We start from the raw sequence: 24,565 nt of genomic DNA, 5'->3' as shown, positions 1-24,565 counted from the left end.
CCTAAATTTGGAACACAATATATGTTGCAAGCATAAAATAAAAGAAGCAAAAGCAAATCACAGAGGAAAATTCAAAGACTTTTAGAGTATTCTCTTAACTATAAATTACCTCTGTGATTTTAAGTATGATTGATTTTGATGAAACTTTCAACAGTAAAAGGATAAAGGAAAAATTATGAATCTAGGGAAAATAAGTGTTATTGCTAGTATTTTAGGCCTTCTACAGTTACTCAGCAAGGAACGGATGAATGGTTTATTGTTGGAATACTTCAGTTTTTCCCAGTTTGCAATGGAGACTTCTGTGAAGGATCTAGGGAGGGCAGCTAGTTTCTGCTAACATAGAATTCTTTTTCTTGCTCACTTTAATTTACGCAATATGTCCAGTGTCTTTTGTTCTGCATTAACCCTAACTGTTTGGGCGGCTACTTGGGAATAACTTCATCACTTCTCTGGTAAACGTGGCAATTATTTAACACCCCGTATGATTTAAGACAGGAAATGAAGTGCTATCTTAGTAAATTGCAGAGAAATTTTAGTAAGGAAATGTAATTACCCAGACTAGAAATGGGGCAGAATATCAAGTTAAAATCACTGTGTGTGCAAAAAGTTCTCAGTTTGCTACTTTATCTGAAAGGTGACTTTAAGTAATATTATATGAATTCAGAATCACAGTGGATTACTTTTGAGATCCTAATGCTTGCAGTGCCCCACATTGTAAGTTAGTGAATCCAATGCTGATTTAAAATAGATTTGCCACCTTACTGAAATGCTGTTGTTTCTTGCCATACTGTATGGGGTTACTTTAAGGCAGTGACCAAACTTACACGCACTTATCTAATGAAGTGTGATGAAATTACTGTTAGAAGTGACCAATACAGACTGCATTGATCTATATGTTCTAAATTTTTTTTAGCATTTTTTTTAGCATCCGTACTGTGCTTTACTTTGGATAAGTGTGGTTAGATCTGGTTTTGATCCTTATGTTTATAACTTTTTATTCCACTCTAAAGATTCTATTCTTAACATGTTATGATAAATATGTTTCACTGCATTCCAGTAACTATTCTGTTCCTTAAATCTTGGCACTGGAATTCGTTTTCTTTTAATGAAATCTGTTTCATTTCCATTTGTCTTGTTAACTTTTCAGTATGCTTCAGGTAGCTTTTTCAAATAAAGAAAGGTCATGAATTGAAAAGATTACTTATTATAGGAAAAAAAAAATTGTTCTAAATAGTAGAGGTTTTTGCTTTTCAAATCAAAAATTGATACAACTTAAACTCCCCTCACATCTCCCTTGGAAACTCCCTCCTTTACTGTAGCTTTGTGGTCTTGATGATATTCACAGAGAAGCTGATTTACTGAATAAAGAAGTTCTTTAAGTTTTCAGTTTTGGAACATTACCAGTGTGTCTGAACCCAGGTTTCAAATTTTACTGGCATTTTGTTGGCAAACTGATTTTTTGGAGTCCTTTCTTATTTGGGTATGTTTCCTGACACCTTTGGCTGTATGGTACTGTGTTTTAAAATTCTCTTTTTCTTTTTTAAGAGGAAAAGCCTATAAACATATACAAAGGACTAATTATAAAATATCTGGTATAAAAATAGAGAGACAAGAAAATTACCAGCTGAAAAATGCAGTGAGCAGAAAAAATGAGCATTTAATGGTAGTTTTACCCTGCCTGTTCAGCAGGCCTGATTCTCAAAGCAATTCCAGAAGCAAAGCATGCACTATTTTGAGGCCATAATACAGTAATTTAAACCAAGCGTAAGTACATGGGTGGTACGAAAGAGGTGGTTTAGTCTTCCCTTCCATCCACTGGCCTCTTTTACTGTTGCTTCCCTTTTGCCAACAGCAGTGTTCATTTATGGTGAGCCAGAATAGAGCATAGATCCAGCTGAAAAATAACTCGCGTGACTTTACCCTACTTACGGTCTTCGTATATGCTGTGGTTTTGTTGAACCTATATTGTTATTAGTGCACCACTCTCAAAGACTACCCAAATAGCCAAAGTATATATAAAGTTGCTAACCTATGCCATTCATAGTATCAATAGATTATTCCTTGTTGAAAATGTCATGTCTAGGGTAGGACAATCTTCTTTTTATAGTATTTATTGAAGTAAGGTATAAGAAACTAGCAGTCCAAGGTTCCAGTACTTTTTCAGTTTTCCGTAAGTCTGGGACATTGTAATCCCTTAACGCCTTTTCTCACTGATGTAGGACTTTAAAGTATCTAAGGAGTTCAAAGAGAATTTGACGCTAAATGGTCCTTTCTGTACTGACATTGCTATAGGGAAACCCACTATAAAGTGAAAGAAGCTATGAATTTTTGCAATGGAACATAAGAGTGCATTCATGTCATAGTATATTCTGGCACATATTTGCCTGCTGGATACAGGCAAAGTTATAACAGTACAGAGCAGTAAGATTCCTATCATTTAAATAAGCCTCAGTAGGATTAACAGTTTAGGTGTTCTTCTACCTGTCTCAACTGTGGGAGTCAATCTTTTGGGAGGCTGCATGTCACACCTGGTCCTGTATAAAATATTGCATGGAAAGTGAAAGATGGATCAAATGAAATATTTTGACTAGTAAGAGAGTGTGAAAATTACTTTAATCTAGGATCCTACTTCAGATAGGGGATTCCAGTGAACAACGTTTGGACTAAATTGCTAGTTTAGTAATTAGTAGCTAATTACTAGTTTCTGACAGATTTCAACCAAACTTAATGGATGGCTAGAAACACCAGAGATACCAAGTTTCTGTACATTTCCTGAAGTCAAAGAATCATTCAGATTGGAAGGGATCCCTGAAAGTCTCTAGTCCAACCTCCTTCTTTTAAGTAGTGTCAACAATGAATTAAAACCAGCTTGCTCGACTTTTTTTCCCGTCAGATCTTGAAAACCTCCAAGGACAGAAATACTCCACAGCCTCTCCAGACATCCTATTCCAATGCTTAGTTATCCTCATAGGCCAATGTCATTCACAAACTTCATTAATATGCATGCCATTTCCTCCTACAGGTCGTTGGTAAAGATATTAAGATAATAAAGAAGATAGATCTCAGGATAAACCCATGAGGAACTGCAGTTGTATCTAGCATACAAGTAGAGTACAAACCGTTACTTTTCAATCCCAGAATCCATAGGCATCAGGATCTGTGATCTGCAGATGTCCTCAAGTTGCTCAAAAAGACTTTTTCCACTTCCTCCTTCTGATTAGGTGGTCTGTAACAGACTCCCACCATGATGTCATTCTTGGTGGCTTCTCCTCTAATTGAGGCCCACCAGCTCTCAGTCAGTCTACTGCGTGTTTTACAGAAGACCTCCGTGTCTTTGAGCTCCTTCAGGTATTCATATTCTCATGAAAACAAGCTTCAAGGTAGGAGAGAGAGACCCAGATCAGTGCTGCCGGCAAGGAGTCTGCAGCATGGACTTGAGTGTTACTCATTCTGCTTGGCCAGCACACCCTCTAGCAGGCCATTCAGCACACAGAGCTTGGAATCAGACACAGCATCATGCAGTTGAGGGCTATGAAAAGGAGAGGGGGTGCAATGGAGGAGAATTTAGGAAAAATATTAGTAGGCACATTGCTCATTTTCAAATTGGACGTAATAGACAGAAACCGTGGATGTAAAGTAGTAAAGCATGTGTTCAGGGCCCCTTTTTGTCCAAAATAATACAAGAAACTGGTGAAAAGGCATGTTCCTTTCCATTTGACTAAAACTTGAAAGGCTTTTTTATGTTACTTTTCTAATACTCTATAAACAAGCTATTTGAGAGTAAGATTTTCAGACAAGGAACTTGAAGTGAAGGGAGAAATCTGTTCATAACTTACCCTCTTGTGCCCAGGTATTTTAACATCTGGAATGTAATGCTGCCTGTTGTAATACCTCTGCAATACTGTAACCCAGCAGGATGCATTAATGAGAGTTTCAACCTTAAACCCACAACATCAATGAAATTTATAGTTGTCAGGCCATTAACATTATTCAAACATAGGTTTTGTGGTTTCAATTCCCATTTTACATTCATGTAGCAAGAAAAGTCATTGTGTTGACTAGTCATGAAGACAGAGTCCTCCTTAGATTTGAAATTTCTATAAAACAATTAAGTATTGTTTATTACTCTTGACAGCATTCATAATACACACTACAGGGTGGGGGGAGGGTATTGGTATTAAAAATTGAGCTATAATCTCTCTCTTAGTATTTCAACTTGTTTAATATTCTTCAATACCAAAAATGCCTTGCTCACATTTTGGAAAATACCACAAAAAAGTTCAAAGCAGAAAATGAAAATTTACGTAAAATTCTAGTATCGTCTTTTACAGTCATATAGGTGCCATTTCATTATTCTTCCTGATGGCTAAATTTGTCTTCAGGCATTTCATGTTTCCCTACTTTTATATCTCAGTGTAGTCTTTGACTTAATGTGTAGAGCAAGTTAGTTAAAGAGCACAAAAAAGAATTTCTTGAAAGAAAAAATTTTTTTTGGAAAATGTGGTTAGTGCTGTGATTAAGTCACTCTGCAGAAAATGAAATTGTTAAATCTGCAACTGATTAAGTTGAAAGAAAAGAAGGGAAGTCAATATGTAAAAAAGTGCACGTATGGTTACTCTTTCTGGTAAGGAAAGTCCAAGTTGTTTCTCCCAGAAAAAAAAAAATAACAAGCACACACGATTTACAAAACTCTAAAGTTTGCGGGGAACGGTTGTGTGGGGTTTTTTATTGTAATAGGCTTCATGGTAATTCCAGCACAGTCTCAGGAAGTAGTAAAAATAAATCTATCTGTCTCTTGCTGTATCACTCTGGATATTAACAACTTCCCCGTGTTGTGTCCATTAAAGAATTTCTTCATGGCCCTTAAAAGTATAAACTCCATCTCTGCGTTTAATATGTTGTTACCTGCTGCCAAGCCTCTAATAGCTACCTTCATATCTTCTGTTAATCATATCTCTTTGTTCTAGAAGCTTGTGTTTTGGATTCACAATTAACTTTTTTTCCTGCTCTGATTTTTTTCCTCCCATCATGGCAGCACATGACCTTTTTTTTTGCCTGTTTAAAAACAAATATGTGAATGGAGAAGTAACAGAAATCAGTGTGTTTCAACAAAGCCTGTAATCTCTGCCTAACTGTGCTTCCAAATTTAAATTAGATTTTCATGTTGCAAAACCATGAACTTGGTGTTGTAACTGAAATCACGCTGTTCCCAGAAGACAGGGCTGAAGCCTCATAAGCTACGGAGAATTTTCCCCTAGGTCCCAGCATAAGAAGAGGTATATTTTTAATGTTAAAGATTGGTGGTAGATAGGTGAGCCTGGTCTCAGTGTGTAATCCATAGGGTTCAAAGGAAAGAATTATCAAACTGTATTTCATATGAACTGGAAGGTGACTGGCAAAGAGATCTTCTGGCTATTGCTCTTTGACAATGTCTCGCTGATTTAGGAGTAGTAATGTGAGAAAACCTGTGGAGCCTGTTATGGCTTCTGTCAGTTTGGGTTCAAGTATATCTAATTAGCAAAGGCATTTGTGGTCCAGACTTTGCTTAGGCCCTCCAATAACCTCCCATTTTGATCATCACAAAAGCAAGTCAGCCATTTGAAAGATATTCTGAAACCTTGGGGATCCTACTTGCGTTTTGCTACTGATACAGCCCCCAAAATTACTGAAGCTCTACTTTTCAACCTGCAGAGCAGGAGGGATGGATAGTTCCTTAGCTTGTCACCTGCATAAACACGTGTGTCTGTAGGCAGCGGGGGGATGCTTCTGCTTGCAGCTGGTCCTTGCTGCCTGTGGATACTTGCTTGATTGCACAACTTGGAACACCTTTCATACACATCTGAAATTCAGAGGAAATAATTTTGAACGGTACCCTTTGCTGATTCGAACTTGTCTCTAAGACAAGATTGCTTTTACATGAATGAACAATGTTATATTTGTGCCCATATTAGAAGTAACTTTGTAGGCTATTCATCACTTTGTGGGTTTACCTTGCTGGCAACATCTTGAATATCTGTTTTATCTGTGAAATAACCCTTCCTGACAATGCGAAATGGAGGAGGATCGTAGTACAGTTTAGATCTGTTTTAAAGTGGCTTGGACGAAGTTCTCACAGTAGGGATTTTTTCCTCTTTTTTTAAGTCTAGCATTGACTCATTTGGTGGTGTTGAAGTGCACTTTCTACTTATCCCCAGAGGAAAGTTAGTATTCTTTTAAGTGAAACTATTTTAAAAGCAGAACACAAGCTTAAAATAAGCCAGTGTTCTCTAGAGTTCTCAGAAGGTGTAGATTTATTTACTGTAGTTAAATCATAATTAGTTCTCAGGGGATAGTGTATCTTTTAAACTGCTTTATTGCCACCATATTGGTTTTCTAAATAATCAGAAACTGCTGCTCTTATATTCTGTAGTATGAACAAAAATTTGCTGTAAGTAGAAACAAATGTCTAGAATTGCTGGTTGTCACTTACTGGAGATAGTGAAATGAAAAAAATAAGCACTTCAAGAAAATGTGAAGAAATACAAAACGTATGTTATCAGAAGGTGCCTTAAATGAACTATGGCTATAAGTTTTTCCAGCATAACAGATATAGTAATGTTTTACATTATTGTATTTCAGTTAATCTTTTTTTAATATTCTAATGCTTTTTGGTCAAGAATAAATGTTAACTGAAAACGGATAAATGGTAGTGCAATGTTAACGTAAAATATTACCTGATATTTAAGCCGAAATTTTCCTGAATGTAGCTTAGTGTTCCAGCTGATAAGTGTGGGGTTTTTTTTTTCCTGATTGACAGGTTAATGTTCGAGCTGCCTGAGGAGATGGGTTTAATAGCAATTGCTGTTCGACAAACACAGGGGAAAGGTGAGTAAGTTGCCTTCTAGTGCTAGTAATTGCATATTAAACACATGAAATAGGACATTTTAATGTCACCTAGCTGCCTTAAAGATACGTTACGAGTATTTTTGATAATATAGTCTGTAGAATAATCTTGTCCTCTTCTCCTCCCACTTCAACTGTGGATTTAAACTCAAAACCTAAGTTAATAGAGACCAAAGTAAACATTTTCAGGATGTTTGGTGGCTTTTGAAGAAGTGATTTAGTGGTCTTCTAGTTTCTGCCAAAAAGTCTCCCCAGTCATGGAAACTGCCATCACTACATTTAGTGTAATACAAGTCAGACTTACAAATCAGAACTCCTTTTTGATTTAACTGGAACAAGGCTGAGTCTTGACTTGCTCTGAGACAGAGGTTTCTTGAGTCTGCAGGACCTGCCTGAACTGTCATGTGAGCTTTCTTTTGCAGATAAGTATAAGCAAGTTCCGTCTCTTTCCCAGGAAAGTGCTAGCATAGATTTAAAATCCACGTTCATTTTATTAGAAGAACACAGTGCCCAGCCTAATAAGCTCTTCTGAGCACAGATGTACATGAAGATGATTACCTGGCTCTTGGCACAGATCTAGCTTGTGTCAAGTTGATTCACAATGAGGATGGATTCCTAGATGCACGCAGAGCACCTTCACAGATAATTCTTCACTTAAAGCAAAAGTTTTTGGAATATGTATGTTACCAGATACCAGGAAAATCCTGGAAGAAAGTAATTTAGGACGTTCTAGGAAAATGAGTAGCAGCATGAACATTAAACAACCTACTGGGTTTTTTTTAAAGAAAACGCTTTGCACTTTCACCATTTTTCTTTCAAAATTAGTTTGGAAACTCCATTACAGCACTTGTGGTAGGTTCTTGGATGGATACTATTGAATCTTTCTCGTTTATAGTTTTCTACTTTTTTCTTGAGTTGAGATTAACTTTTTTCTTCTCCTCCACAGGTCGTGGTGGAAATGTTTGGCTCAGTCCTGTGGGCTGTGCACTATCCACTTTACATATCGCCGTTCCTCTGCATTCCAACCTGGGCCAGAGAATTCCTTTATTCAGCACCTGGTGTCCTTGGCAGTGGTAGAGTCAGTTAGATCAATACCAGGATATGAGGTACGTCATTCTAATTTATCTCAAAATTCCTATTTCCATTTTCATTAAATTCAGATTTTAACTATGTCTTCTATGTGTAGAATAACTGAATGCATAATATAGTTCTTCAGCACTAATGTAGTGGTAAACTTAGCCTTCATACATGCTTGATTATTTATATGTTTTAAGAAATCTAGTATACATTTGATGAATACTGTCTTTTACTGAGGCGATTAGGTATACCACACTCATTTCACCCATAATCTTATGAAACTTAAGACTCAGTCTTCAGCAGTAAAGAAAATGTCAATTTTGTTTGTCTAACAATTGAGTTAATTTGTTTTGATTTCGAAGGGAGTCAAAGAAGAGGGAGGAGGGAAAAATGAATAAAACTGACAAATCCTTTTCTGCTTGTTTTGTTGGTGCTGTTTCAGTGGTCAGTTTATCCGTTTTAAAGGATTTTTCCAACCCTTGTTTAAGGTTGAAAACTGATTTCTGAAGCAAGAACTTAGGAGTATTGCTCTCAAGAGGGAATCAAGTGTCCTGTCATCAGTATTAAAATGAAGAACCAGTCTTCTTCAACACTTCATATATCTCCTTTTTAATGTTACCATTTCCTAATATTTGCTAACTATAAAACTTTGGTATTTTACAGAAGTAGTTAACTAAAGCATATGTTTCCTATATTACAGAAAATCAATGACTTATACACATTTACACATGAACTTTATTATAGTGGCACCCAGTAGCTTTGCTGTAGTTTAAGGTCTGTCAGCCTTTCTATTAAAACCTTCTAACTTCAGTGCTTCATATCTTGACTATAAAAACAAAATGCTTCAGGCTAAAATTTGCAATATAAAATATTTGGCTAGAGTGAATAATTTAACCATTTAAAATAGAAGGGACAAGAGTTAGTTTTATAAAATATGAGACTGACTGGGGAAGAAGTTAATTTATGAATGGAGGTGGTTTTGCTTCTGTACACCTAACCTGGTATACTGTGGCATTTTTTATTTTATTACATTGAAGAGGAAAAAGGTGACTGAAGTACTAAATATTAATATAAACATAGTATATATCAATAATACATGTACTGTACATAGTACATGTACAATACATAGCTTTCTATGACTAAGACAAAGCTACTACATCTCTTTGAAAGTACTTCCACTCTAGACAATGGGTGAAACCAATATTAAGGATCTGGACTCAAATATGTTAAAGCAAGGAAATTCAAAGGTTTATCAGAAGCTCAATGCTTGAATTTCCGCTTTAAAAATAGGTAACGCAGGGTTTTTCTTTACATCAGATGAACATCCATGCCATGCAAACTGCAGTAGCTGCAAACGATGGGCTAATCTACAGATGAGGTTTCATTCTATCCTCCAAATTTCCATACCTTTGTGGATGTATGTCAGAATCGTAATTATACTTTAACACACTTTAATGTCGTTTGCTATGCTCAAAGTCCATTTCAGGATTTCCATTCAAAAATCTGAAATACCTGTGTCTCAGTTTATCAGCCAGTCGACATTTTTAGGATTGCCACAAATGTAGGCTATGCTAAACAGGCAGCAACTGGGGCATTTGTTCTGGGTCCTCATGGAGAAAATCTTGCTGCTCAAATGGAAGTTTTACTGTCAGATGTTAGTTCTCCAAATGCAAATGGGCCTTATACCAAGAGAATGGTTTGCTTTCCCGTCCTAAGAACAGCAGACATCTCTCTCTAGTAAGGCCAGTGCTATTTAACATCTTTGTTGGTGACATGGAGAGTGAGATTGAGTGCACCTTCACAAGTTTGCTGACAACACCAAGCTGTGTGGTGTTGTGGACACACTGGAGGGAGGGGATGCCTTGCAGAGGGACCATGACAGGCTGGAGAGGTGGGCCTGTGAGAACCTCATGAAGTTCAACAAGGCCAAGTGCAAGGTCCTGCACATGGGTCGGGGCAATCTGAAGCACAAGTACAGGCTGGGCGGAGAATGGATTGAGAGCAGCCCTGAGGAAAAGGACTTGGGAGTGCTGGTGGATGAGAAGCTCAACATGAGCCCGCAATGTGCGCTGGCAGCCCAGAAAGCCAACCGTATCCTGGGCTGCATCCAAAGTAGCGTGGCCAGCAGGTCGAGGGAAGTGATTCTGCTCCTCTACTCTGCTCTCGTGAGACCCCACCTGGAATACTGCATTCAGCTCTGGAGTCTCCAACACAAGAAGGACATGGAGCTGCTGGAGCGGGTCCAGAGGAGGGCCACGAAGATGATCAGAGGGCTGGAACACCTCTGCTACGAAGACAGGCTGAGAGAGTTGGGGCTGTTCAGCCTGGAGAAGAGAAGGCTCCGGGGTGATCTTATTGCAGCTTTCCAGTACTTAAAGGGGGTCTACAGGAAAGCTGGAGAGGGACTTTTTACAAGAGTATATAGTGATAAGACAAGGAGCAATGGGTTTAAACTGAGAGAGGGCAGATTTAGATTAGATCTAAGGAAGAAATTCTTCACTCTGAGGGTGGTGAGGCAGTGGAACAGGTTGCCCAGAGAAATTGTGGATGCCTTATCCCTGGAAGTGTTCAAGGCCAGGTTAGATGAGGCTTTAAGAACCTGGTGTAGTGGAGGGTGTCCCTGCCCATGGCAGGGGCGTTGGAACTAGATGATCTTTGAACTGCCAAACCTAACCATTCTGTGATTCTATGATTCTAAGTTAAGAACGTGCTCCATTTCCAGCATATTTTGTGACACACATCATTTCTTTGGCACACAGATAGTTATGCAATACCTTGTAACTCCATTTTGTGGCAAAGTCTCTGCTGTGTAGTTTACATCATGAGAACGACCAGTTGACTTGGTTGTTCTTCATGCTTGCTGTCACTTCAGTTGCAGACCTAGTGTCTGGTGTCTTACAGGTGAATGTTTCCCTTAAGTAAGATCTACAGAACAGGTCTTTGGAGGAGCTCTTAACACTGATAATACTGTTTAACTGTGTCATACTTCGCATGTCTCAAGAGTCTTCTATAAATCTTTTCCGAGTGCAAAGAGTCAGTTTGTTTTCCGTAATGAATATGAATTGGTGATACTCTCTCTTAGAATGCTTTGATAGAAAAATCAGGTAGTATTTCCTGTCAATATACGTGTAATGGACTCCTCTCTGGCCTTTAAATCTGTCAGGAAAGTAGACATGGACCCAGGTGCAGTTTTCACACATCCTGTAAAGGGATTTCATATTCTACAATAGGAGGGAATGCGACTCTCCTAGTCCTGGAGCACCCCACATAATTTGCCTCTGGGGATATGGTCATATGGAGTTTTTCAAGCTACAGGAAGCACATTTGCTTTCTTTTTGTGTTTAAGTAGCTGGTGCAAAGTTCAGTTCAGTTCTGTGGTTTCAACAAAAACTTCTCTATTGCACTGGAACAGCGTCACACAGCACAGTTTGTGTTTCCAGCTCCATGGTGTTGCTTAAGTGTAGCTGCCGAAAGCGTGAATATATTTAGGACGTTACTGAAGTATTTACATAGTTGTGAACTGGATTTTCTTCTGTCTGCTAAATTTCCCTTCTGAAATTCAGGATGTCATTGTCTCCTTGTCTGGTTGCTGCAGGGATCTTCAAATACAGTGTTGATGTTATTGTGCGCTTACCCTGATTGTTTATCAGCAGTGAGCCACGGTGGCTGACACTCTTTGCATCTTTCTTGAATAGATCTTTTAAATCTTTAATATGCACTCATAAATGAAGGGAATTAATTCTATAAAACCTCACAATTTTGAGAATGAAAATCTCTAGTATCTTTAGTCCCTTTATTATCTGCCATAATTTTTTTTTATTTTTAATAAATAGACGCTTTTTTCTGACAGCTGCCAACCTCCTTAGTAAACCATGTAACCACATGACTATGACTTTTTCAGTAACATTGGTGGAGCACTTAAACAGGTTCTCATTATGAAGAGCAGTTGACAGAATCACATTCGATATAGCAAAGAGGTACAGAAAATATAGAATGTGGAGTGATGAGTGAACCAAGTTCTTACAATCAGTATCGAAGAGCAAAGTGTTTCTAAACGTATGATTTTGTTTCTTTAGGATATTGATCTGCGAGTAAAATGGCCAAATGATATTTACTACAGTGATCTTATGAAGCTTGGTGGAGTTCTGGTAACCTCTACACTTCTTGAAAAAACATTTCATATACTTATTGGTAAATGTCTATTTTCAAGTTTTTCTACACTTTTTTTACTGAAGAAATTTGTTATTAATGTCTTTATGAGTTCAGGTGATAAGGACAAGAACAAATAATGACAGCAGGCATAAGGAAATAAAGCAAAATATTAAATCAAAAGGAAGGACAAAGTAAATGTTTTCGTTTTTCTTAATAATTCCATATGCTTGACAAGGAAAATGTAAATGCAAGCATCTGGGCTAATGTAGTGAAGTTCAAAGAAAGAGCATTACAGGAAAGAAGGAAAATGTCCTTCTTGATCTATTGCAAAACTAGTAGAATATACTGAAAAAGTACCCATTTTTTTCAATTTTCTTTTTTTTGCAACATGACAAATAATTAAATAAAGAACATTCCTTTTAAATCAGGAGGAAAAGAGCTACATACACATAACAGTAATGTTTTAATTTCTCATTTCATCCTTCTAAAATTTTCATAACTTGTTTCTGTTGATACCTTTCTAGAAATTGGAGTATTGCTAATGAAGCAGCAGTGAAGTAATGATTTGAAAAATGAATCACTTTCTTTAGTTCTCTCAAAAAAATAAAATTTGCAAGGTAGTCAGGAAGGCTGGGTGAGGGAGCAAAGAGTGATAACCAGTTTGTTCATTGTGAGACAAAGAGTCTACCTGGAAAGCTGGTTCCAAAAGGGTAGCACAGCCAATCTCAAAAAAACTGTACGTCTTTTGCAGCAAGTCCCAATGCTGTAACAAGGGAAGGCATTTAGGTGGACAAATAAGTATTGAAATGTTTTTATCATTTCAAGCCTGATAATCATCCTGCTATTTAAGGACATTTAAGGAGGTTTTTTTTTTCCCCTAACCAGCAGCAGCACAGATCTGTCAGGCATGCTTAGAAACCTGCCAGCAAATCTCTTGGTTCTGGTTGCAAAAGTAATTATCTCTGCTATGTCTAAAAAATTAAATGAAAGTTCCTTAGCAAGTCTAAAAGGTTAAAGAAGAAAATGATACTATTTGGTTTATATTTGATTGTAGCACAGTACAAAAGTGAAGTATCTTGCAAAGAGAGGGTGGCCATCATATCATTTCTGTCAAGGTGCTGTGAATTTTAAGACACGAAGAAGCAAAACAGTTGAAGTGGTCATCATCTCCTTCTGTGAAACATGCCCAGCCATCAAATTTTCTGTTCAATTGTTATATCCTCTTTTTGTAGATGATCTACATGTACAGAAGGAAAGTTGCACCGAGACACTTTTAAAAGTCTCTCTATGCCCCGTCAGCCATTTACTGCTTTCCTATGTTTTTCCAGAACCTGTTCTGGTTAACACAAGAAAAGCAAAAATGGCTCCAAAAATAGTTCATCTTATCAAGTATCTCTTTACACATTACATATTTGTTTTGGACCTTGTGTTTCTCATCCTAAACACCAGAACATTCAAATTAAATGGAAACTTTCTGTATGTATTCTCTCTGATGTCCATAGGAGTCATCTTAGTGGTGAAAGGTCTGAGATATATACAATGATGTACGTTTTCCTCAACTTTCTTTCACCTGGAAGCTTCCAAGATTGAAACTTACTTGCCACGTACTAGTCCAAGGATCTCTTCCATCGTTTCAGTGGTGTATGTCACTGGGAGTAGTAGGGGTGACTCATGACATCTAACTTCTTCTATTAGTAGAAAGCCAGATGCATCATCCCCTTTCTACAGTCATGCAGATTCCTTTCCTAGACCTCGTTGTTTACATGGCACTCATGAAGAGTATCTCATATGTGAGGGTAATGATCAAAATCAAAGATCTTCTACAAGGCTTCACTGCTTTGAGATGTACCTCAGAAGAATAAGGTGAAAGACAAACTTGCCTTTTCACTTATACTGTGTGCTTAAGACCTCGCAGAAGACAACGGTTCATGTTCGTACTTTTAAACATGTTTTTAAAAAAAAATATTTTTTTTCAAGAACTTAATTGTTGCGAGACTTTTGGAAGAAGAGTTCTGCAAAAGAATATACTTCATTAGTGTAAGAGCCAGACTCGGAACAGACGTAGGTAGCCAAACACAAGCGGAATGCAAGGGACAGGCAACATGCTTGACCTGCAAAAAGTCTGTCTGCCTCTGTGTGCAGCTAAAGCATGTCCAAACAGTGCACAGATGCTGCAGGCAGGGCTAGCCCTGGAGCTGGTAGATGTATTAGCCACATCAGCACACTGCAAGATCAGTGCTAAATGTTTATTTTTCGCTCTTCTCACATGGGCAATGCAGAGATGCCCTAAGAGTCCTGACTGAGCACCTAATACTTTTCAAGTTAGCTGGCTACATTTTTGCCTCCATGTTTATCCCTAGATGCTTCTGCCTCAGCTGAGCTCGTCATCATGGTATGTCTCTCGTGTCTGTTTCAATTTTTGGATTGCTAAGTAGTGTTCTCCGTGCATACAAGCGTGAGTGCCCTGAGCCTGCAGATCGACTCCAAGGCCTCGTTATGCACCCTGACAGTACCAGTCACAGCTTAATGGCCATGGTCATTCTCTCTTCACTTGTACTGTATTTGAGCTGTAAACAGCTGAATTGGGATTTGCTGGCATTGCACACAATATTTTCCAGTTCATTTTCCTTTGTCTCTTCCCGATAATACATTTCGCCTCATTCCCATAGGATCAATGTATTGGTACTGGTATCACTGTGGCTTTCTTTGCATGTGTTCTCTGACTAGTTAAAAAGTCCTTCTCCTCATAGCATGAATTACTTCCGTATATGAATAGTCTCATTAATAGGAAATTTACAAAACAGTGCGTCTGAACATTCTTGCAAATAAGAAGCGTATCATGTCTAAACATGATTGACAGACAGAGGTTTTATCCCAAATGTCTGAGGAAAGAAAAATCTAAATTATTAGGAGAAAAAAATAAACAGGTAATATAATATATTTCTTTACATCCCTCGAAGCCTGTTTCAGCAGGCTTCAAAAAAAGCCCCAAGAGCCATGTTTAAATAAGAAAGGCGTTCTGCCAACATTATTCTAGCTGGAGAAATCTCAGCGAGAGACTTGAGGCTTCTAAAGGATATGCTGTGGTAAGATAGATTAAGCAAACTGGAGTCTTACACAGCAAAGTTAAATCTTCTGGGCTTTTCAGAGCAAGCCAAACAAGGCTTATCAGCTGAGTGAAAAGGCTTAATTTTCAGAAAATGCAATCAGTTAACTGTAGTAAACAGAAAGGTTTCTTAATTAAATTTTAGACTGAAAGGTAAAACTCCATCTTAGAATATGATCGATGATTTAGTCTCAATTAGCTAATGACCTGTCAGCTTCCAGGTAGTAAACGAATTTCTCACTTTGATGTTATTGTAACCAATGTGCAAGTTACCACTTACCATCTTCCTAACCCTCCTTGACAGGATGGTGTGTTGTTGAAAGCTTACACTGGATTTGCTTCTACAATTCTGAGGAGGCATTTTAAGGGCAAGGAACGAATAAAATCTGGACTGAGATTTGTAATTACTCAAGTAGGAAGATTTAAAGGTGTAAGAGACTGAAGAAAAACAGCTATTGGAAACATCCTTAGAGATAATTGTGTCAAGTAGTACCAGAAAGAACTGACTTTCTGGTGGTAACAAAGCGTTCGTATTTACAGATCCTGTCCTCTTCTTTTGGTTTGTCTTCTTCAGGCTTTGGATTTAATGTGAGTAACAGCAACCCCACCATATGCATCAATGATCTCATTGCAAAATTTAATAAGGAAGAGGGGACAAAGCTGAAGCCTTTAACTGCAGACTGTCTTATTGCAAGAACTGTGACTGTGCTAGAGAGGCTTATAGATATTTTTCAGGAGAAAGGGCCCAATGGAGTTCTGCCCCGTTACTACAAGTACTGGATACACAGGTAAGTATAAGTTCTTCTAAAACTTTCTTGTAAGAAAATTGGAAAGAACTCATGGATAGTTTTTCTTTTTCTACTTTTTCTACTAGATTGCCTTTAATATGAGTGACTTAATTAAAATATACTCCCAAGTAGGATGTAATTTTTTAAGGGACGATAAAAATAGCACATAGTAAACTCAATGGACTAGCATGAGTTAAAGAACACTTCTATTTTACGTGCATCATTTCAAAACAAAGGGAATTGGGAAGGATTCATTTAGCTAGTGATGAAGCTGCTGTACTCATGTCTTAAAATAAAATAGACTATTTGAATTAACTCCAACTGTTAATTTCAGAGAAAAAAATAAAACAGGTAGAAAATCATTCTCTATAAAGAACCAGTGAAGCAGGAAATAAAACTATTCTGCTAGACATTAGTCCTCTAAGCTATTTTTGTTTGTGCAATATTCACCAATTAATTCCTAACTGTCTCGTCCTCTTTGTTTGCAGCGGTAAACAAGTCCGTCTCCACAATGAGGAGGGCCCGATTGCATGGATAGTCGGGATAGATGATTACGGATTCCTTCAAGTTCATGAGGAAGGGAAGGGTGTAGAGTCTGTGCACCCAGACGGCAACTCGTTTGACATGCTGAGAAACCTCATAGTCCCAAAGCACTAATAGTCCTCAGAGCTCACAGCACAAAGGGAGGCTCTTTCGGTTTTGGCACCAAGCAGCTAAACTTGCTGAAGGGTGGGAAGGGTAGTTGATAAAGCTTGATTTATTTTTTTTTCTTCTGATTTTCTGATATCTTTGTTCTTTGACATGGATAACTTCAACAGTTAAGAAAAGGTAGTTATTGCTGAAGGCCTTTATTCTTTCATGTTAACTTTAAAACATATCTATGTTGCCATTCTTTGTAAGCATCTGCTCTTTCAAAGGAGCCTGGTTGCAAAGGAATACCTTACAATGAACAGAACTTTCTCTTCAATTACTCACTGTACTTGAGAAACTGAAGCGGCTAAATATTTTCATTTTGTGTCTCTGTGATTTTATTGTTCTTTTGCACAATGCAGTACAATATTTACATTTTTGCTGTTTTTTTAAACTAAATTCTGGTTTATGCGTTGTCTGCAGTGGAAACATCTGGAAGAGCTCATGGTATATTTCTGGATTACCACTGTGTTTAGATTCAGATCTAAGTAGAGCCTTGCTGATATGGTTCTCCTCGTGGGCCTGTACGACAGTTTACCACGCCGTGCTTTGGTCTCAGGTCTACAACTCTGTCATGGCTGCCTTGAGTTTTTGGGGAGTTTCTGTCAGCACTTAAGAACATTGGTTCATTATCCAAATTATTTGTAGTCTGCTTTTCATAGTCAGCTGGATTTGAGTAAATCATCTCATATCTCCTTTGAATCATAGTCTTCCAAGAGACTTTAGCCACTATAAGAATAGCCCACTGGAGTAGTGTATCTCACATAGTTGCAATCCTCTTATCTAGGTTATTGTAGAATGTCAGGAGAGGGAAGCTAAATAGTTTACAATTCAACAGTAATTCTATTGTAATAGTAATGAAGTTAAGCAAATAAATAAGAGAAAAATGCCTTGCTCTTAAAATATCTGCCGTAAACAACTACTACAGTGAAAAAGAGAAAGCACGTAGTTAACCTGTGTGCAAATTCTCTTCCGTTGTTTCTGTTGTCACCCCCTTTCCCAAAGCAGAGCATCTGTTGTTGCTGCCAGCCATTAAAAGTGAGAGGTTTAACAGCTGCTGACCTGAAAGTAGCTTGCTTTAGGGGCTGGCTGCCCAGTTCCAGGTTAGGTGTAACAGCTTGGTCATGAGTGGAAAGCATGGTGAAGGAGGCACGTGGGAGCTTCCGTGCGATGGCAGCTTGTCGGGTTTTTCTCCCGGGCAAGGTGAATTTGCACCAGGAGACTTGGCCACCACAGCACTTCAAACAGTTCTCTGCAAATGAAAAGTTTGTCATAGGTGTGATGTGGCCAGCTTCATTTCCTCAAGTAGGCAGCACTGCCTATTACGTTACCTTGTCCCTACTGAAGGTGGATCAGCCAAATTGGTTTCCACAAAGGACTTCTGTCTGCTAGCCAGAAATGGGTTTTTTAGGTTAAAGTTCACCTCATAAACAATCTGAACATGTTAGTAGATTGTTTCAGTTACAAAGCCAAGAAGTCTTAAAACAAGGAAACTAGTCTGTAATGGTAATTTAGAGTAATCCTCACATATTAGGGTTTAGGTGGTTTGGCAGCAAGTGCTAGAAATTAAGTTGTTCCTATTACATTTAGGATTTTATGCTCCATATCACAGTAGATTTGTCCGTGTGCCTGGTTGTCCGCACCCTGCTGTTTTGTTTTCCCCCATGATCCGCATCATATGAGACTGCACACCAGTATTTCATAGACTGTACAGTGGGGTGTAGACAGCTGTTAATTGGCATAGTTAAAATGATACACATGAACACCAGTTTTTGCTTTTTCCCACCAGATGCCTTCAAAACTGCTTTGGGCTGTTAATTTTTGGCAACTACCTTTATTTCAGGATCAAATGCTGATCTATATTATAATCAAATGAAACTTGAGTCTGAGTTAATAAAGTTTAAATCAAAAAAACAAACCATATATATATACATATATAAAAAATGTGTGTGTCCATACACACACTCACATCTTCCTTCCTTCCTTGTGCATCTTCACTTATTTTTTACTTTTTCCTTCAAGCAGCTTATGAGTAACGCATGCTGGTGTAAGTCAGCTGTGGACAGCTTAGCTCCAGTGCTGTTTTTCCAACCACAGAGTTTTACAAACCTTTAGATCTGTGCCTCGATCCCGTATTTGTAGCTGAAGCACTGTCTCTGTTTTGGTACTGTAAGGTGTGCCTGTAGGAAGCACCTTTGATTTCGCTCGTATTCCAGATAGACTGATGAGTGCCTGTAGAGATTTCTTCTAACAACCAGGTCATGCATCAGGTTTTGGCTTGAATTTCTTCCTTAAAAAACTGTTTCCCTTCACTATCTACTGTAAAAGAATGACAGGAGAAAATGATAAAACATATTCCTGTCTGAAGGGCCAGAATGGACCTGCAAACCTTCACTCAGCCGCACCACCACAGTGTCTGAGCAGCAGGCAGGTGAATTTTTTTAATAGTAAAATGCTGCAGTATTTCCTGATTGCTGTTGTTCCTTTTGGATTTCTTCATAGCCTCCTTAATGACAAGCTTGTTCTTTTCTCACTTTGAGTTGTAAGATTATTCCGAAAGTTTTTGCATTGGAATGAAACTTAGCGCTGAAGTTCTTTTCTGCAAATGAGGACTAACCAAGTGTGGATTTGTGGGAGCACAGGAGGGTGCTGTGGGAGCGCACCGCTTTGCCTCGACTTTTTAGTGGCCTATTCAGTGTGTATAAAACTACCTGTTGTCCTGAGGAAACAGCCTGGAGGTGGACAAAGCGTTTGTTACAAACCTGACTTTTCCTTCAGAAGAACCAAAGAGCATCGCAAAGAAAATTGCCGTTGTACAGGGAGCAGCTGAATGGGACCCTTCTGGCCGACAGCTGTGACAGTGGGGAGAGCCAGGGAACCTCCCTGTGCCACGCTCACCCTAAGGCAGCCGGGGAGCACGGCCAGCAGTCTCAGTCTCTTTATGCCAAGCTTGGCACACCCAGAAAGCCACGGCGTTTTTGTGTGAAAATCGTTGCGGTTATTGTTCTTTATGTACAACAGACAAAAACGGTGTAGAGTGTCTCTGGGCGTAGGTATGGAGAGAGTCAGACAACTCCGGATCCAGAAGTAATGCACTGAAAATGTTTAATTTCATTCAAATGTCTAGATTAGTAAAACACCTCTTTCATTGTGAGACTGATGTCATATCTTAAACTATTTTCTTGATGAAGTGCTTTCAAAAACATTTATTACTGTGTCCATATTTCTGTGACTTCATTTTTTTCCTCCTGGCCTCTGTTATAACATTTCTCATTACACATTGTGAAAATATTTGTAGAGATTGTTTATTGATAGGAAAACTTCTGCAGAGCAAGCTGGGTGTGTTGGCACGTGTCTGTGTTCAGAGTCAGCGGGTCATGTCCCGTCAGCACCGATGCCGTTTCCAAAGATTTGAGAAAGTAATTATGTGCTTAACGTTTAAGAGTTCAAGCAGTATATCTCACTTCTAGTAAAAGATTTTATAAGACGTCAGAGCATTTTTTTTAAATATATCCAACAAACATCATCTGCTTCAAGGGCTATTACTTAGAAATAATATTAAAGCATTTAATTCTTTATGCTGCTGCTTCATTGTACAATGATTTTTTTTTAAATTTATTTGCTTTTTCTGATTCAGCTACAAGACATCAGCAGTCTCAAAAATTACTCTCTGCAACTACTTTGGAATATACAGTAGTTATGTAAAAAAAAAAAAAAATTGAAGTAGCGCTTAATATCTGTCACAAAAAAAGATTTGTGCTGCAAAGAGCTGATTCCTGGGGGTAACTGGTTTGATAAAAGTGTTTGCGTGTGTAAGTTACTGCGGTGGTGCACCGCACTGATCAGACACCAAAGAAGTTAAATCTGGATTGAGGAATGAACAGAGGTCAGAGAGCACCGGCATGTCACAGGCTGCAGTTGTGTAACACACAACTGAGAAAAAAGAACGGCAGGGAAGAATTGTAAACCGATGTCATGTTTGAATATCTTGCGTTAGCACATTTCATTAGTGACTGTTATTTTCAGTTCTTCAGGAGTCTTTCTTTAAAATGCAATGTGGCTAAAATACAATAAATAAATAAAAAAAACCCTTGTATTCTATAGTACATTAACTGTCAAATATAGACCCTATTACACTTGAAATAAATTTTCAAATATGCAACATTATTCTTTGTGAAACCCTGTGTTTTGTAGTTAAAGAAGAAATCAAACTCTCTTTTCCTTTGGCTACAGGATTTTATTAACATTTTAACAGTTTTGTTTTACATAATAAATAAGCAAAAATGCTTTACATTTTTAGGGAATACATATATAATTCTGAGCATTAATAGGTTGGTTGTTTTGCGTGCTTTTTCACCTACGTTTGCCGAATAGCTTTTATCTGCATCATATAAAAAAAAGCAAAATCTAACATTCAGGATAAAAATGGAATAATAGCATTTTCTCTGTGTTGGTTTTTGAAGTATGACTGAAATGTCGAAAAAATATTTGATGTCCTGTTTTATGATTTTTAGAGAAATACTGGTATTCTGGCAGGTTTGTCGTTCATTTGCACTTTATCTCGGTGATATATTCCCCAGTTGTGCACTTCTTGCCTACTGTGCTTAATTTCATTAAATTACTTTAATACCCTTTTTCAAATCACGGGGCTACCACAACTTGGAGAGGAGTCTGTTCCCTTACCACCTTATTTACATTGCAGCATTTATTTATCCTATTATTAATAGGATAAAAACTCTTGAGATCTCAGTGTGGGATTAAAGTTTCCAACTTTACGTTTTGGTAAAATATTCCCTCTGTCACCCTCTTTCTCTCTCTAATTCTCTGTATCATTTACTCACTAGGTCTGAACTCCACTAAGAGTTAAAATCCTATCAAGTCGCATGACAAATGGTATCTATAGTGGCTTAAAAAAGTACAATAGAGAGAAATGAGGTTATTTTTCATATTATATGCCAATTCACACTCCACTTCTGTGACATAATTTTTTCCAATTATAAAGAACATTGCCACTGTCAATGGGTGTGCCACATTCTGCAGGACGAGTGTGCTTATGAACATCTGTAGTTTAACTGACTAGGAGTTGTATTTTTCTCTCAGTATAATTTATTCACATTGCAGATGTGAACGTGCAATTGCTGTTTCTATTTCCACTATATTTTCTGTTTCCACTACAGCAGGAGGATTTCCCTGCCCATGGCAGGGGGGTTGGAACTAGATGATCTTTGAGGTCCCTTCCAACCCTAACCATTCTATGATTCTATGATTCTATATGTGAATGCATAATTGATTCATTATTACCTAACAGGGAAAGTTCATGTACCTGAATATCGTGTACTGTAAAACATCTGCAGGAGAACGATGGAACACCTCCTCTGCTCAGCCTCGTTGAATAAAGCCTGAAAGTGTGAATAACAAGGTAGACACTGGAAAAATACTTTGTGATATTTTACTGAAAAATATCAATGGCATTTTTTTAACCAAAGCCTAATTTCTATATTCATGAAAACATGTTTTTAGAGCGAGAAGTACTTAAAAGAACAGAAAAATACACCAGAAGGACTTTGTGTACAGCAATGCCAATAATAAAGTGTAGAGAAAAGTGTGGTATGAGTTGTGCATCAGGTTTCTGTTTAATGACGCAAGCAACGTCAGTTACTCTTTTATAAGGAATGGTTTTAATTTAACAAAATTAACATACAAGTCTTAGCATAATTATATTTTTTAAGGATTTGGGCCTGATTGTTGGTAACGCTGGCTGGGAAAGCTGTTAACCAAAGCCGCTGTAAAAACAACTTGTGTCTCATTGCTTCAATTTATGAAGTCAGAATGACAATAATACTCATTGCTGTAGCGTGTTAGGCGAGCCAAGGAGCACAGTTATATTGAGTGAGTGAATATGCTTTTTTGGTTCTGCTTTTTTTTTTTTTTTAAATTCAGTATTCAGGTAATGGCTGATTAAGTATTTTTTGTTATGTGTATCAAGGAAGATATTTTTTGTGCTTTTTTAGCAAATGAAGAAGTCAGACAACTGTGAACTCCCAAGTGAACATTAATTTAACTTCACAATAAAGCCTTCTCTGTTAACCTTTTAATAGGAAGCCATAAAAATATTGAAAATTGGTTTTGGACATGTTTTTTTATAAGTATTTTTGTGTACTTATAGCAACAAATATTCATACATACAAGGAGGTGACTGAATATTATTGCTGCATATAAAAGGTGGAGAACAATATTTCATTACATTTTTAGCTGAGAAGGTGCAATCCATAAGCAAGTGTTTTTCCATATTGCACAAGCCAGGTAAGCATTTTCTGTAGCCAAGGTCTCTTTAGAGAGAGTCTGATAAGAGAGAGAAAGCTTTAAAAATGTAAACTAGCCTTGAATTGGGCTAACATAGCTAAGTGTAGCTGACTCAGATCTACAACAACCTTTATTGTTGATATTTACAGCTATTATATAGGGAGATGTTTGTTGTTTTATCAAGAGCACACAAAGAATGTTTGGGGGGGGAAACGGTTGAAAAACCAGGTGGACTGACTGTTGTCAATTAAACACACGCAGACCTGTATGTCTCCTCCTTCCTTTAAAAATAAGTGAAAAAAGGGGGGAAATCTGTTCCTAATAGGCTGGACAACATGTTCATGTGTGCTGTATGCTTTTTGCCTGCCGGAGGTCATTAGCACAAGTTGGCGTGTGCAAAGTGTTCCCTTCCAAACCCCAATGTCCTCGAATCCCACTTTGCTTCAAGTGCGACTTTGAAGTTTGTGGTTGTGGAGCGACTTTCGGCTTTCCGTATTCGGATTGTCCACCGGTGTTATTTGTGAAGTGCACGGATCAGTCCAATATTAATCTTACCTTTGTGTTGACAATGAGATTTATGCTTTAGGAAGTTCAGCGTGTTAAAAGCTGAGCTTCAGACTTCAGAAAGCTACTGGTAAGTTTAAAATCAAGTATAAATGTTCATTATTCCCTTGACCATAAAGAAAACATTTCTGCTGCTTTTATTAAGATGTATTTTTGATTAACTGGTTTGAAGATCTGCACAGCCTTCTCCCAGAATACTCAGTGAAGCACACTTTTTAGAAGTTTCTTCTTATTATTACAACATTTTATGGGGAATAAGTCTTTAGTTCCTGCAATGTGATTTGTCCCAATTCGCCATGACAAGACCTGTAACCCTTTAATGCATATCTTTGTATGTATTAATTTGTCATATTGTTCCTTGTCAAGATAAATGGTGGTGGTAGCAATCTCAGAACACTGAAATCTGTGTTAAATAAATCAAATTTAGATTTGATTTATTTAGTTTAAAAACTTCTGGATAATTAATAAATAAACTTTTTCCAAACTGAGGTCTGTTTAGTTAGTACAGCTGAATTATGGATACTAAAAATCACCACTCTAAACAAAGTTCTTTTGTCAAGATGTTTAACATGTGGGTGGAGAGTTGATGTAAGGCTTCACGCAGTTTGTCAAAAATACCTAAACTAGAGTGTATAGTTTATGATAGTGATAAAAAAATCTTGAATGTATTTTGAGAAGGAGGGGTTAAGGAAAAAAATGTTCTTCGTATAAATCTCTGCATATAACACCTATCATTTAATTTTGTTGCACACTATAAAACAACAAAAATAAGATCTGTAACATGTCTTCTCTTACTGGCACCAGAGCTTGATCTGTGACAACAAAGCACTGAAGCTAGATGCAGGGTTTTTTCCTCACCTTGAAGGTACTTGAAGGAACATGTGGTTCTGTCCCTCATTGACCTTCAGCTATGCTTAGTAAATGTAACCATTTTTTTCTCATGCTTTTTGCAAATCATTACAGTTTGGCTTCTTAATTAAATGTAAATACTCCTCTATTACCG

The 24,565-nt window shown here is 37.6% G+C and overlaps 1 protein-coding gene across 1 annotated transcript in view; it reads left to right on the top strand.

Moving 5' to 3' along the window:
* The window catches only part of HLCS (holocarboxylase synthetase), a 123,484-nt gene extending 106,783 nt beyond the window's left edge, over window positions 1–16,701 (top strand). Inside the window, 6 exon segments of the mRNA XM_086618137.1 lie at window positions 6,797–6,864; window positions 7,829–7,924; window positions 7,927–7,988; window positions 12,036–12,150; window positions 15,792–16,005; window positions 16,494–16,701. Coding sequence (XP_086474263.1) covers window positions 6,797–6,864; window positions 7,829–7,924; window positions 7,927–7,988; window positions 12,036–12,150; window positions 15,792–16,005; window positions 16,494–16,662 — 724 coding nt within the window. The 3' untranslated portion in view covers window positions 16,663–16,701.
* Window positions 16,702–24,565: the final 7,864 nt, after the last annotated feature.

Source organism: Tauraco erythrolophus, chromosome 1, assembly GCF_009769465.1.
Source record: "Tauraco erythrolophus isolate bTauEry1 chromosome 1, bTauEry1.pri, whole genome shotgun sequence".
NCBI classification, from domain to species: Eukaryota; Metazoa; Chordata; class Aves; order Musophagiformes; family Musophagidae; genus Tauraco; species Tauraco erythrolophus.
This window is presented reverse-complemented; position numbering and strand designations above follow the sequence as displayed.